The following is a 12,404-nucleotide window of genomic DNA, read 5'->3' as shown; positions in this document are numbered from 1 at the left end:
TTATTCTGAGTGATACCTGGTGTATCTTTAAAGGTGAAACTCGTGTTAGGTGGTTTGTAGACTGAAGTGATTGTAATTCCATTGAGTTCAACGGTCAGGATTTCATTGTTGTTTTCTTCAGTCTTTCCTGTAGAAATTATGACTGTTCCAGATGTGGCAAATATGGCACTTCCAGATTTCTTGGGTGGTCTTTCAATTGCCATAGTCATTCCAGGTATTGAAGGACAGTTATTATGAGGCCCTTGGTGTGTCGCTTCTAAGCACAAGATATCATGCCGGACTTCCGTACATAGATTTACAATTAGTTCTTTTTTCACCAGTGAAAACCCTTCAGCCCTCTGCGGACAGTATTGTTAATGCTGGCCCTAAGGAGGGCTCATGTCTACTTTGGTCATACGGCCAAACTGATTGGTTGTAACTGACTGGTTACATTGGTCAATTTAACCAACCGACTGGCTACTGACTGGTTACATTGGTCAATTTGCAGGGACAAAATTGTGGTTTGTTGTGTTAGCAGAATTTCCAGGTGTTACCTGACACATCATATCAATCACATTACCCTCCTACCTTTGAGTCCCTTTGTTCTGGCACCAACGAAAGCCCTAAAACTCCTTATAGCTATTCATCCCACGGTTTTCTCTACACTGGGGGGAGGCAACCGCCGGCATGGGTGGCAGAGCATGGCATGTGAAGGCATTTTGCTTGGCATGCGCCCCTCAGGGCAGAAAGCAGGGAAGAGGCTAGGGTTGCACTACCACAAAGATCAGGCCCCTTGCGGCTTCCCTGCTGCCCGCCCCTGGCACACCAACATCTTACAAGTCGAGGTTGCGGGTGTTTTTGGCATTCTCCCCAAAAACAGTGCCAGCCCCAGCTCTACACGTAGGGCAGCTTCACCTCACTCGCTAAGGCATTGCCCATGTCCCTCTGGGGTCCCCTCCTGCCTGCACCTCCCTGCTCAGCCCTGGGGCTTTAGCCACATGCTTGACAGCAATGCCCAGGCAAGGCACCCGCTGCCCTGAATGAGGGGCAGCCCCCAAATCACTCCCCCCCACACACAGGGGGTCCCGCCCTCCCTTCCCCCATCAGGCTACGCGGTAGCAATCCCTCCTCATGAGCAGGGATCCTGGTTTTCTCCGATTAAAAATAAATCCCCGGTTTTTGGTTAAAAAAAAAAAAGGAACCCCAAATCCACATTAAATTGAAACTTCACTATATATCTTTATATAGTTATATCAGCAGGTCCCAGTCTGTGGTGGGGGTACCACCAGTGGTACATAGACAACCTGTCAGTGGTACACATTAACAGACTTATTATAATTACTTTATACGACAAAAATGTGTTGGTGGTACTTAAGGTTGTATCGTTTTAAACTGGTGGTGCGCCATCTGTCAGTTTGGGAACCGCTGATCTATATATTAGTGGCGTTTCACTTAAATCACGGGAAAATACGGGTTTGGGGTCACTTTTTTTTAAAACGCAAAGTGTGGGGTTTTTGTTTTTTTTTAATCAGAGAAAACCAGGATCCCTGTTTTCAGTTTAAAAAAAAAAATCTCAAATCTACGTTTTTCCGTGCTTAAAATGAAACATCAGCTATATACCTATATATTTGTGGCGTCTCACTTAAATCACGGGAAAATGTGGATTTGGGGTTTGTTTGTTTTTTTAAACTAAAATTGGGGATTTTTTTTTTTAATCAGAGAAAATGAGGATCCCTGTTTTCGGTCAAAAAAAAGTAACCCCAAATCTACATTTATCCATGATTAAAATGAAGCATCACTCTCTAGATAGGTAGATCGAATAATCTCTCTATATCTCTATGTATATCTATAAACATCGATATCTAGCTCTATAGACATCGATCTCTCTCTCTATATATATCTATATATAGATATCTATAGCTATATAGAGAGAGAGATCGATGTCTACAGAGAGAGAGATGGTGTTTCATTTACGTCCGGGGGGACGGGGATTTGAGGTTACTTCCGTACCTGACCACTGGGGACGTTTGTGACCCCGGCCGCGCTCCCGCGGGATCTGCCGCCCCTCCCCCCACCCCGCGTATGCCACGCCCTGCCCCCACAAGCCGGAGGCTGGTTGTCATGGTGACCCCAGGCAGCAAAGAGGCTGCTGATTGGCCGAGAGGCGGAGCCCAATAGCGGGCCGCGGTGTTAGTGGAGTGTCAAGATGGCGGCGCGGTAAACACGGCTGGTGAGCGCGGCGCGGCGGGGGCGGCCGGGTTTGGGGCAGGCTGCGGTGGGCGTCAGATGGCTCCTTCCTGGGGCTGCGCTGGGAGGAGCCCCCGGGCATGGGGCGGCGTCTCGTCCTCCGGAAGCCCTGCCGAGAGCTGCGTTTGTCCCGAGGATGCGCTCGTGAAGGGGGGGTCAGGTAAAGGCCGGTCCTGGCGTGTGGTGGGGAGCCCCGAGGAGCGGAGACCTGGTGCGCGGGGTCTTACCCTGCGATCCCGGAGCTGGAGGGTTGGGGCCCGTCACTGACACCTTCTCCAGGGTCTGCAGACAACAGCGCTGGGATGATCTGCCAGAGCCTGGAGCAAGTGTGTGCCAGTAGTGGCACCATGGGACTGATTCCTGCTGCTCCCCCCGGGGGTCGGGGGGGGGTATATATAGACACACACACACATTTTCTTTTACCACAAAAAAGCGCGTCTGTTAGGGGGGGTGATGCCCGTTTCGGGTAGGGTCACATGCGCAGTCAGCAAGGAGGGTGTTTCTGACATCCTTTTGCTCCTGTCTTGTCCTGGTGCTGTTTCTCTCTTCTCTTTCCTCTCCCTTCTCCCCCCCCCACCCCGCTCTTTTTCTGAAGACTAGAGCTCAGTTGGAAGGAAGCTTCCTATTCACTTTTCAGGTAGACTCAAAGTATCTGGGACCTAATTCTGCTCTCAGAGCAAAATAGGTTTACGAGATTTCAGTGCTCAAGACTCGGAAGTAGAAGGGGATCTGGTCCTGCCGTGACACAATCTATCTTTGCATGTCGTATTTTTCAGGGAGATGCATGAGGCCATGTTTTAACAGCGAGTGCAAAAGCCAATATAGATTTTAAATGCTCATTTTCCAAATTTGGCTGTATGCATTTTAAACAGAAATCCTGTCCTTGGTATGCCTCAGAATTTGTCTAAAGTGAGCATCTTCCGAACTGTAATGGTTTCGTTTTCTAGAAATAGACATTGTCATATTGTTTAAATGAAAAAGTGAGTTGTTTTTGTCTGTCCTGTTTATCCAAAACAGTTTTTAAAATGCTTGAGTGTAAGCTGTCCTTGTTTACGAGAGTTAAGATGTTCGGCATTCATTCTACTAAGCTTGCCTAAATCACTTAAAACTCATCTCATGGAAGTAAGATTACTTTTTCTTCTTGTCAGAAGTGTTTAAACTATTTGTAGTGCTGTATATCATTATTTCTAAATCGCTGTTCTTCAGCAGACTAGCTGTATTTTTAGCTCCAGATTCTAGGTAAATTCACGTGACGTTTTTGGTGTCTTGCTCTTGTTTAGACTAGAAGATGTGGAGTGGACTTTTACCACCAGGTGTGAATGAAAGTGATGCTGACTTGAGCTCTGATGATGGAGATGCAGCAGATGGTCCTGCATTGTGCACAAAGGATGATAGAGAAGAGGCTGTCAAAGGAATTCAGTTTTCTGATTTCCAGATAGATGGACCTGAAAGTACTTCTGTATCAGTGACAGATGAAGAAAATGCACGTCAGCCATGCCCTTCTGGAATTTCTTTAAATATGTGGAATGTGGGTATGATTAGATATTTCTAAATGTCCAAAATATAAGTGTAACGTACTCCAGTGTTGCATAGATAATATTTATTCAGTATGACATATTTTATAAACATTTTTATAAGTATTGAGTGAAAATATTTGAATTCAGATATTTTATCTTTAATGTGTAGGACAAATACAAAGCAGTTTGAATAAAATGTAATCTGTGACCTACTAGAAATAAGTTAAGCAAACTGTTTTGAGGGACTTTGAGGGGGTTTTTAACACTTTTTTTCCTTTGCTTTCTTAGCTGATTGGTAAATTGAAGGGTAGAGGAGAGAAATAATGTAGGCACAACAGATTCATTAGTTAGTTTTTTGTTTGCTTTGGAATCCTGGCATCTGAAATACTTTTTCAACTGTATTTTCTTTTTTAAGACTAGCAGTTAAGCATATGTCTAATTTGCATAATAGGTCAGACCTATTTAGCAAAAATTGTGCATCCTTAAATTCCATTTTAAACTGTACCATTCACTATCAAAATGTAATTGGATTACAAAACCTTTTTTGTGATTTGCGCATCAGAGAAGACTGAATATATCATGCTAATGAGCTCTGACCAGTCTACATTGTTGCTTAACAGTGGGGTTAGAATTCTGAATAAGGATTGGTAAAAACAAGTGTGTAATTTCAATCCATAGCTATAGGTAGTCATACAAGGCATTTGCTGCCAATCATCCTTGGATGACAAAGCACTAGCCAAACTGAATATAGAAGACTGTGAATTGCTCACTGTTATACCTTTGATATATTTAATGTTGGTTGTGCATTTTATGAAAAAACAAACTTGTGAGAATGTTCTGAAGAACTGGGGGGATTAAAGTAAAGGCACTAGGAGGTTACAGAGATTATGCAGGGATGAAGATCAGGGTTAGTTGTGTGTAACATTTGCAACTCAATACCAGCAGAACTGACTTTCACAGTATATAAAGGTCCCCATAGTAGATACTGAGACTTAAAAAACCAAATGAGAATTTGAGTAGCATTTTACAATACTTTTTGCTTCACCAAAAAACCCAAATATTTGGAGTTTGCTTTTCTTTCTTCCCACAGAAATTTGTGGAGCTGCAGAAGAAAAAATGTCAAATGAAAGCCCAAGCAAATGACAGACAGAAGGGGAAAAAAAGAAAATGTTCCAGAAAAGGTGTTTTGGGAGAGTTAATATAAATGCATTTTGGTTTGATAAAGCCAGTTGAAAATACTGTATTATTTCAGTAATTGTAAGACAGCTAGAGGACAACATTCATGACACTTACTGTGTCAATGACGATACAGGGTTTTTTTTGACTGAATTGTGAGAACTGGGCACTGAAGGGAGAGATTGGCCTGTGTTATGGGATAGGGGATGGGGAGTGGCTACTAAGGAGTACACAGTTAGCTGCTGGGGTCTAACAGTTACATTTATATGATCCTGTAGTGATACAAATTAGGTAGATTACCCTAACTTGGACCCTAAAAGACCAGGATTTAGATTGGAATAGCTCTGTTACACTTACTATGGAATCATAGTTAATTGTATCACCTTTTAAAGAATACTGATATTGTTCTGAACCAAATCAATCATCGCATCTATTATACCCTGTTGGCGTGTCTCCGTGAGCACGCACATGTGGTTTGCAGTGCCTCAAAGCAATTTAAGGTGCAGCACATGGCATGTGGTGCCCGTACACTTGTTCACTGCACTGCCAATTTGCAGCATGGTGGGTCTTTTTGACATCGGGAGGTCCCAATGTCAAAAAATCCCCACCAGTATAAAAAGCAGTGTGATGCATGCAGCAGCAGCATGTGCAGCTAGAAAAGGAGCCCGGCTGGCTAGAGCTATGCTCTGACTGCCAACCATGCTCTAAGCAGCTGGGTTGGCACTACTGCTGCTTTGGGAGGACCCCAGGTAAGGCTGCTGGAGACAGCACAGTTGCTGGCCCCAGCCTCTCCTACCTCACACGGGTCACGTTGCTGTGCGTGTTCAGTGGTGTGCCTGGGGACAAAAAGCAGCGGCACAGATGTGTTATGCAATTTGTCCTGCAGGAAGCACATGCTTCTACACATGTGCTTCCTATGTGTTTACTTAAAAAGTACCTTTACACTTTCTTCAGTTATGAAGATGTTCAACATAATTCAATTAATGTTGATTTATCAAGATTACCAGTTAAGCATGTGTGAGTATTTCTTGGAATCACTTCTGGTTTTTTGCTTTCTGATCAGAATCATCTGTTCACAGATACTGTGTAAACTCTGTTTGTGAGAACTTCTTCCACTGAGTAGAATTTTATTAGCTTACCTCAGTCTACATGCTGACCATGTCTACACAAGATGCTGACTGTGCAGTAGAACCACGTAACATGAAGTTTGATGCCGTGCTACTGTGTGGTAGTAATGGGCTAGTATTCAGTCAGTGTCACCTAAAAGCCATTCGGTGACACTGCTGCACAGTCAGCGCCTTGTGTAGACACAGCAACTGAGCACTAATGCCCCAATCCTGCAAAGAATCTCTGCCGAAACAGAATACCATTGAGTTCAGTAGAAATCTGCATAGGACAATCTCTTTGCATCATAAAGATTAAAGAAAAGGAAACTACTGAACTGTACTGAATTCATCTCCTGTAATGATTTGCACTGGAAGTCTCTTAATATTTTTAAAATACAAAATGAGATTGCTTTATTTTTTTTCCAGAAAAACTGAAAAAGAAGGATAAAGGAGTGACTGAGAGGTATAAATATGTCACTGTAATTATCTAAAGCTTGGGTTTTATTTCCTCCTTTTTTTTTTAATGGGATGCTGCCAGGTAGAATGGGTACAGCAGTTTGACCAACCTTAGTGCCAGCTACTGGCTTTGGACATAGTTATGTAGTTTGCACTGAAATTAGCTAGTTTCTTTTGTGGGAAAACTAATTTGATCCCTAAAATTCTTTGAGAGCAATTATCTTGTGATTTATGTACATACTTGTATATGAATTAAGATGGGGAAGAGGCAGGTTAGGTTATGTTTAAGCCTGTGGCTATGAAGCCTTGTCTTCAGTGACTTTCAGTGTGTAATTAGTCACATGTGAAACTACTTGCAGGATTGAGGCTTTACATTGTTCTGGCACATACTGTGAAGTGAACAAAAGCAACAATTAATTGAAATTTAGGTTGTTTCTGAGGGCAGCATCTGCCAGATGAAGGACAAATTGGGTCCGAATAGTTTGTTAGTTTTCCCTTTGGTTTCCAAGATCGTAAAACAATGGAGAGTTTAAACATAGTTAGCTTTATATTATTAGTTACTAGCATATTGTAGCTGAATAGTCGCTTTCATTTGCTTTTTGTTGTACAAATTTTTGGTTTCTCTTTTGCAGTCAACGACTGACAAATGAAGACCAGTGGAAGGAACTGACCCAATACTTTGGGAGCAATGATAGGTTTGAACCACTTGTCAGCAAGAAAGCTCCCCAAAAGGTGATTGTTCAGTTTTGTTATAAAATATGAAGATACATTTTACCAAGAGACAAATTTAGCTAACACCAAATAAGTCAGGCCTTGATTGACAGTGAAAAAGTAATCATATTTTTGTTGGAGAGAATTCTGTTCACATGCACTTGTAATATTTTATTTAATGAACAATTTTTTCTCCTTCCCATTGATGAAATGAGTATGAATTTCCAGTTCTCTTGTTCTTTTGCTGTGAAATAATAAAGGAGTTGTATGTATTTGGTTTGACTAGGGAAATTTTCTTTAATTTTTAAAATGTGTCAATTGTTATCTGTAACAGTTCTATTTTTTTCAGTCTTGAGCTACATATATTAATTACCTAAAAATGATATTCTCTTTCTGAAATGGCTCTTTATTATTAACCCATTCATGTTCATAAAATCTCTCATCACAAGGGCAAAGTCGTCTTAGCAACTCTTTGCACTTGCTATCATTAGTAATGTCTCTTTTTCAAAACCTATTTATTTTTATGTCCTTCATGGTGGTTTGTTCAACAGTATGGTAATGCACAGTATAAGCAACTTTATAAAATTGCATGGCATTATAGTTGATCTAGCTTTCTTTTCCTCCTCAGAAGCCAGTGCGAGACTGTTCCCAGTTTTTTCTACTTGTGCAATCTGTATCCCATATTCCAGGCTAAGTGACACTGGGTACATCTACACATTCATTAATGCACCTTACATACTGTGCATTTAGTTTAATACTTGCTTAATAAAGTACTAACGAAATGCACACTAACTAGAGTTACTGTGCAGTAGTGCTGGCACATGGTTATTTTGTGACTCTTACTGCGCATTAGCCTAATACAGGGGTTTTCAACTTTTAAAAATAAATGTACCCCTGGTGGCTGAGCGGGGGGAGGGGCGGTAGTGATTAGTGCGCAGCTGGACACAGAGCAGTGACATGGGCTGGTGGATGGTGGTGGCTGCTGCCACTTGCAAGCTGCGCCTCTTTCCCCCTGCCATCTAGGTGGCACCTATGTGGCCCACAGAGGGGGACCACTGCCCTCACCCCACCCTAGTCCTGGTCCTAGTCCTGGTCCTGGTAGGCACTGACGCAGGGTGGTGGGTGGTGGCGCTCCATCCCCACCCACCTGTGTGTACCCCGTAGGGCCTTCCCAAGTTCTCCCGGGAGTACGTATACCCCCAGTTGACAAACCCCTGGCCTAATAACACTGCCAAAGGCTATTGGTGTAGTTTTTAACTGCTACGTTACTGCGCAGTGTTATTAGGCTAATGTGGATTATGCATCTCATGTAGACCCACCTACTGACTACTTTGAGGAGTTGTTACAGGCAAATATTTACTTAACTCCATATTTAATTGACATTCTAACCCTGCACCTAGTAACTCAAGGAGGATCTGGGTGGTGGCCTAAGTTAATATAATGTGGAGACTCCTCCTGAGTTGCTGACAAGTTGCTGATTGGCTCTCTATTAATTGTGTAATCTTCAGACAGAATTGGCTACTGCCATGACTTCAAAATTTTTGGTTATATTTTTCTTTTCTGACTCATGTCTTTAATGTAATGAAACAGAGGAAAATATCCACTTATGAAATTTGTTAATAGTAAACAAATGGAGTCTTTTTGCCTTTGTCTTTCAGACAGAATTAGTAAATGGACTAGCTTAGATTTCAGACGCGCATACTTCAGTAGTTACCTCCTATTAAATCAAAAAAGTAATCTTTTTGACTGGAAAATAAGATTGGGCTTGAAACAATTTGCTTATGACAAACCTTCTTGTTTCCACTTCTGTATTTCCTCAAGTACTACAGGAAATATGCACTTTTGATTTTTTTTTTTTTTTTAAGGACACAAGTGAGTTACCATCATTAGTAGTTGGTACCTCTTTCGTAAACATTATCTTTAAACAAGCTAGAATTTGCCTTGGTAACTAATGTACCTTATTTTCAGCAACTGGAAAAATAATCTAAAATATTATGTTTCATTTTACACATGACTGTCTGAATACTTGGGTTTATTCGTACAGTAAAGTGATGTCATGCCAGAAATCATTTTTCATCTGGTGGTAAAATCTGAGATTTGTAATGATACGTTTCTAGTTACCGTTCTTTGTTTAACCAGACATATACGTTTGTCATTTAATTTTACGACGCTCTGGGGATGGAATAGGCCAAACTTTATCTGAAGATTTGACTTACTGTGACGGGCATAAACTGGTCCATATAAATATATATTAAAATAAATATATATGTATTTGTATACATGTGTGTCTATACATATGCTTGTGTAATATATGTATGGTGTGTGTACATAGATGATATGTACAGACACACTGCATTTGTTCAGTCTTGTATATACAGTAAATACCCTCAATCTTGCGTATACAGTAAATATGTGCTTGTGTGTATACACATATAAAAGTACATGAAATATGTATAAAAATAAAAGCCCAGTTTATTTACTCAAATATATATATATTTGTGTGTGTGTGTGTGTGTGTGTGTGGGTGTGTGTGTGTGTGTGTGTGTGTGTATATAGATAGATAGATACACGCACACACACACACTGATATGATTTAACTAATAAAACAGTTTGTTCTCAGGCTTTTCGGTGCATATTTAATTATATTGTCCATTACAACATGTTTTATTTAGATATATACAGGTTTAATATAAGTAAGAATTTTTATTAAACATTTCTGAAATATACTAGAGAAGTTCCATCTAGAAATCCTATTTCTGCATTCAGTTAGCCTGAAGATGTTTCCCTTTTTTCTTTTTTCTTTTTTTTCTTTTTTCCAGTCTGGCCTTGAAGTCAGTGTTGACAAGTCTGTGGCTGAAGGGGACATTGAGAAAGCTGAGGAGCTGAGTGATAGGTTAGCCGTTCGTGAGGTAAGTGCACGTTATTAAGTACTGCCTCCTAGAAGCCTTTTAAGTGTGTGTGTGTGTGGTGTGTGTGTGTACAGAGCATTATAATGTAGCCAAATACTGTAAAAGGTTGTTCCTGGCTCTCTCTGCTTTGACTTGTTAAATACGTTTTTTTTCAACTGCAAAATGACTATGGCTATGAATCTAGCTCTAGGACTGTTTGTATAAGTGTAGGTATTACTCAAGCCTTTGAAAATAAAGGTATCATAAGGAGGCTGAAAACTTAACTTTGAAAGACTCATCCCAAACAAACAACTTCTTGTACAGGCCTAGTAGTGCCTCCACCACTATGACAAACTAATCCATAATAATCCTGAATCTGATTGGGGTTTTTTTTTTCCCCCCATCAAAAATATTCTTAAAAAATTTCTGACAGAATGCACTTTTTTTTATTAATGCCCTGTACCTCAAACTTTGCGTCTTGTACCTGAACAAAATGTTTCTGTAGCTTTAGAAGTGTTGAAGAGATTTTTATATAAATTGACAGACTTTAATATTTCAAGAACATATCTGAAAATTGGCATTGTTCAGAAACCCTACATTTTAGCTAGGCTGTCTTTCATGTATGCTGGGGTGTCCAAATAATTTTATGAAGGTTGGGTTGCTCTTTATAAAATGAATTTGTGCAACAAGTTCTTCTATGCAGACAGGCTCTGAATGAGTGCATTGGGACTCTTGAATGGGAGCATGGATTTACCCATGCAGAACTCATTCTGAGGTTTTTCTTTTCTCTTCGTAGCAAAATCTGGATTGTGCAAGGAGGATCCCTTTACTCTGGTGGGGGCAAGATATTGTTTTTTATTGTGGGAAAGCATGTTTATTGTAACTAATTGCCATAGGAAAGAGTTCAGTTACACAGTCAGCAGGGCCAAAACATGAATGTTATGCCCCATACAAACACTCAAGCAACCATCTCCTATTCCCCTCTAGACTTTTGATATATAAGAATTCTTTTCTTTTTTTTTAAAAAGGAAAAAGGAAATGCTTTTATAAAATACTGCTTCTCTGCATAGTTCCACCAGTTCATTACGTCTCTCACCTCCAAATGCTAGAAACTTATGGGAATGGCTTGAGTCAAACACAGATAGATACAGACTGAGTTGTAGTATAGGGTCTGCTAAATCACTGGTAGACTCTTTCTTTTTCTGTAGACTCGATGTTGAACTTTATTCATGAGCAGTGATGTACAGGGATATGAAAAATCAGCTGAGTTCTCTTTGGGGTACAGCCCCCTTGCAGCCATGTAAAATATGTGTTCAGTGGGTGGGTTTTCTTTTGGAAATCAGGTGTGTGAGGGTTTAATCAGCACCATTTTCTTTTTGCAAGAAGCAGTGACTGGAACCTGCTGATAAAGCCTTTGCTTTGAGGCACAGATCCCAGAGTTCTTAAAGCTGTTTCCTGCCTTAATAAGTGAAACTAATTTTTGATGTATAACATTTATAAGCTTGTGAAACTGATAGGGCAGCTTCAGTGTTTAGAAAAATGAAGCCAAAAATAAATAGATGACTGAGAATAGGCAATGAAACCATGCCTTAAAAAGCAAAAGCTTGCCAAAATAATGCTATCATTATGACACAGTCAGAGAAGACTCTCCTTTTTTTTTTTTTGGTGAAATCAGATTCTCTTAAAATCAGAGTGACTGGAGCAGTGTGCATAATCTCAAGGCTGACTGTATGGATCACTGAAATGTACATACCTAAAACCTGAATGGTTCGGTTGCATGACTTTTTTTGCCATGTAACGCTTGTTGCAAGGTGCTGTAGGATACGTGTTGTCAGGTTATATTGCTGCAAATGAGTTTAGAGAGTCAATGTTGTTAACCACCTTTAATGCTATGAAGAAAGTGCACATGTTAAGAAGTGGTTTTAACAATTTTACATGCACTTTTTTGTTGCATTAACCTAGGGTGCTGAATTGTTGCAGGCTGGTAGTTGCAACAATTGGATTTCTTTCACTTTCAGGCTGTTTTATAGCTTTATAGACCTGCTAATTCAGATCTTGTGTGTATTTAAAAGGAATATTCAGTTGTACAGCATGCCTGAGTTTTATCTTGATCTACACTGTTGTGCATTGTGGCAGGTGTACAGTTAGGAAAGTGATAGTTTTTCAATTTGGTGTTCAGTACACAAGGAACAATGTACAAAGAGGAGATAGATGTATGCATCGTAGGTAGTGATATGCTATGCTATTTAAAAAATAACTGGGGAAGTAGCAAATTAATCAAATTTTAAAATCTAGTTTTGCCATTAGAGTTGCTTCAGTTTCCA

At 40.3% G+C, this 12,404-nt stretch overlaps 1 protein-coding gene across 2 annotated transcripts in view; it reads left to right on the top strand.

The window, feature by feature from the left end:
* Positions 1 to 2,134: 2,134 nt before the first annotated feature.
* FAM204A (family with sequence similarity 204 member A) overlaps positions 2,135 to 12,404 on the top strand; it is a 26,632-nt gene continuing 16,362 nt past the window's right edge. The window contains exons 1-6 of one of the 2 annotated variants that reach the window (XM_019502901.1): positions 2,135 to 2,209; positions 3,507 to 3,754; positions 4,834 to 4,924; positions 6,452 to 6,488; positions 7,114 to 7,213; positions 10,012 to 10,101. In XM_019502901.1, coding sequence (XP_019358446.1) covers positions 3,515 to 3,754; positions 4,834 to 4,924; positions 6,452 to 6,488; positions 7,114 to 7,213; positions 10,012 to 10,101 — 558 coding nt within the window. In that variant the 5' untranslated portion in view covers positions 2,135 to 2,209; positions 3,507 to 3,514. Of the gene's footprint in view, positions 2,210 to 2,957; positions 3,030 to 3,506; positions 3,755 to 4,833; positions 4,925 to 6,451; positions 6,489 to 7,113; positions 7,214 to 10,011; positions 10,102 to 12,404 lie in introns of those variants that run through there. The other variant, XM_019502902.1, reaches the window with a different exon arrangement.

Source organism: Gavialis gangeticus, unplaced genomic scaffold (genome assembly GCF_001723915.1).
Source record: "Gavialis gangeticus isolate Ggan-Ray unplaced genomic scaffold, GavGan_comp1, whole genome shotgun sequence".
Lineage (NCBI taxonomy): Eukaryota > Metazoa > Chordata > Crocodylia > Gavialidae > Gavialis > Gavialis gangeticus.
Note: the sequence above shows the minus strand (reverse complement) of the source record. Positions and strands in the feature narration are given on the sequence as shown.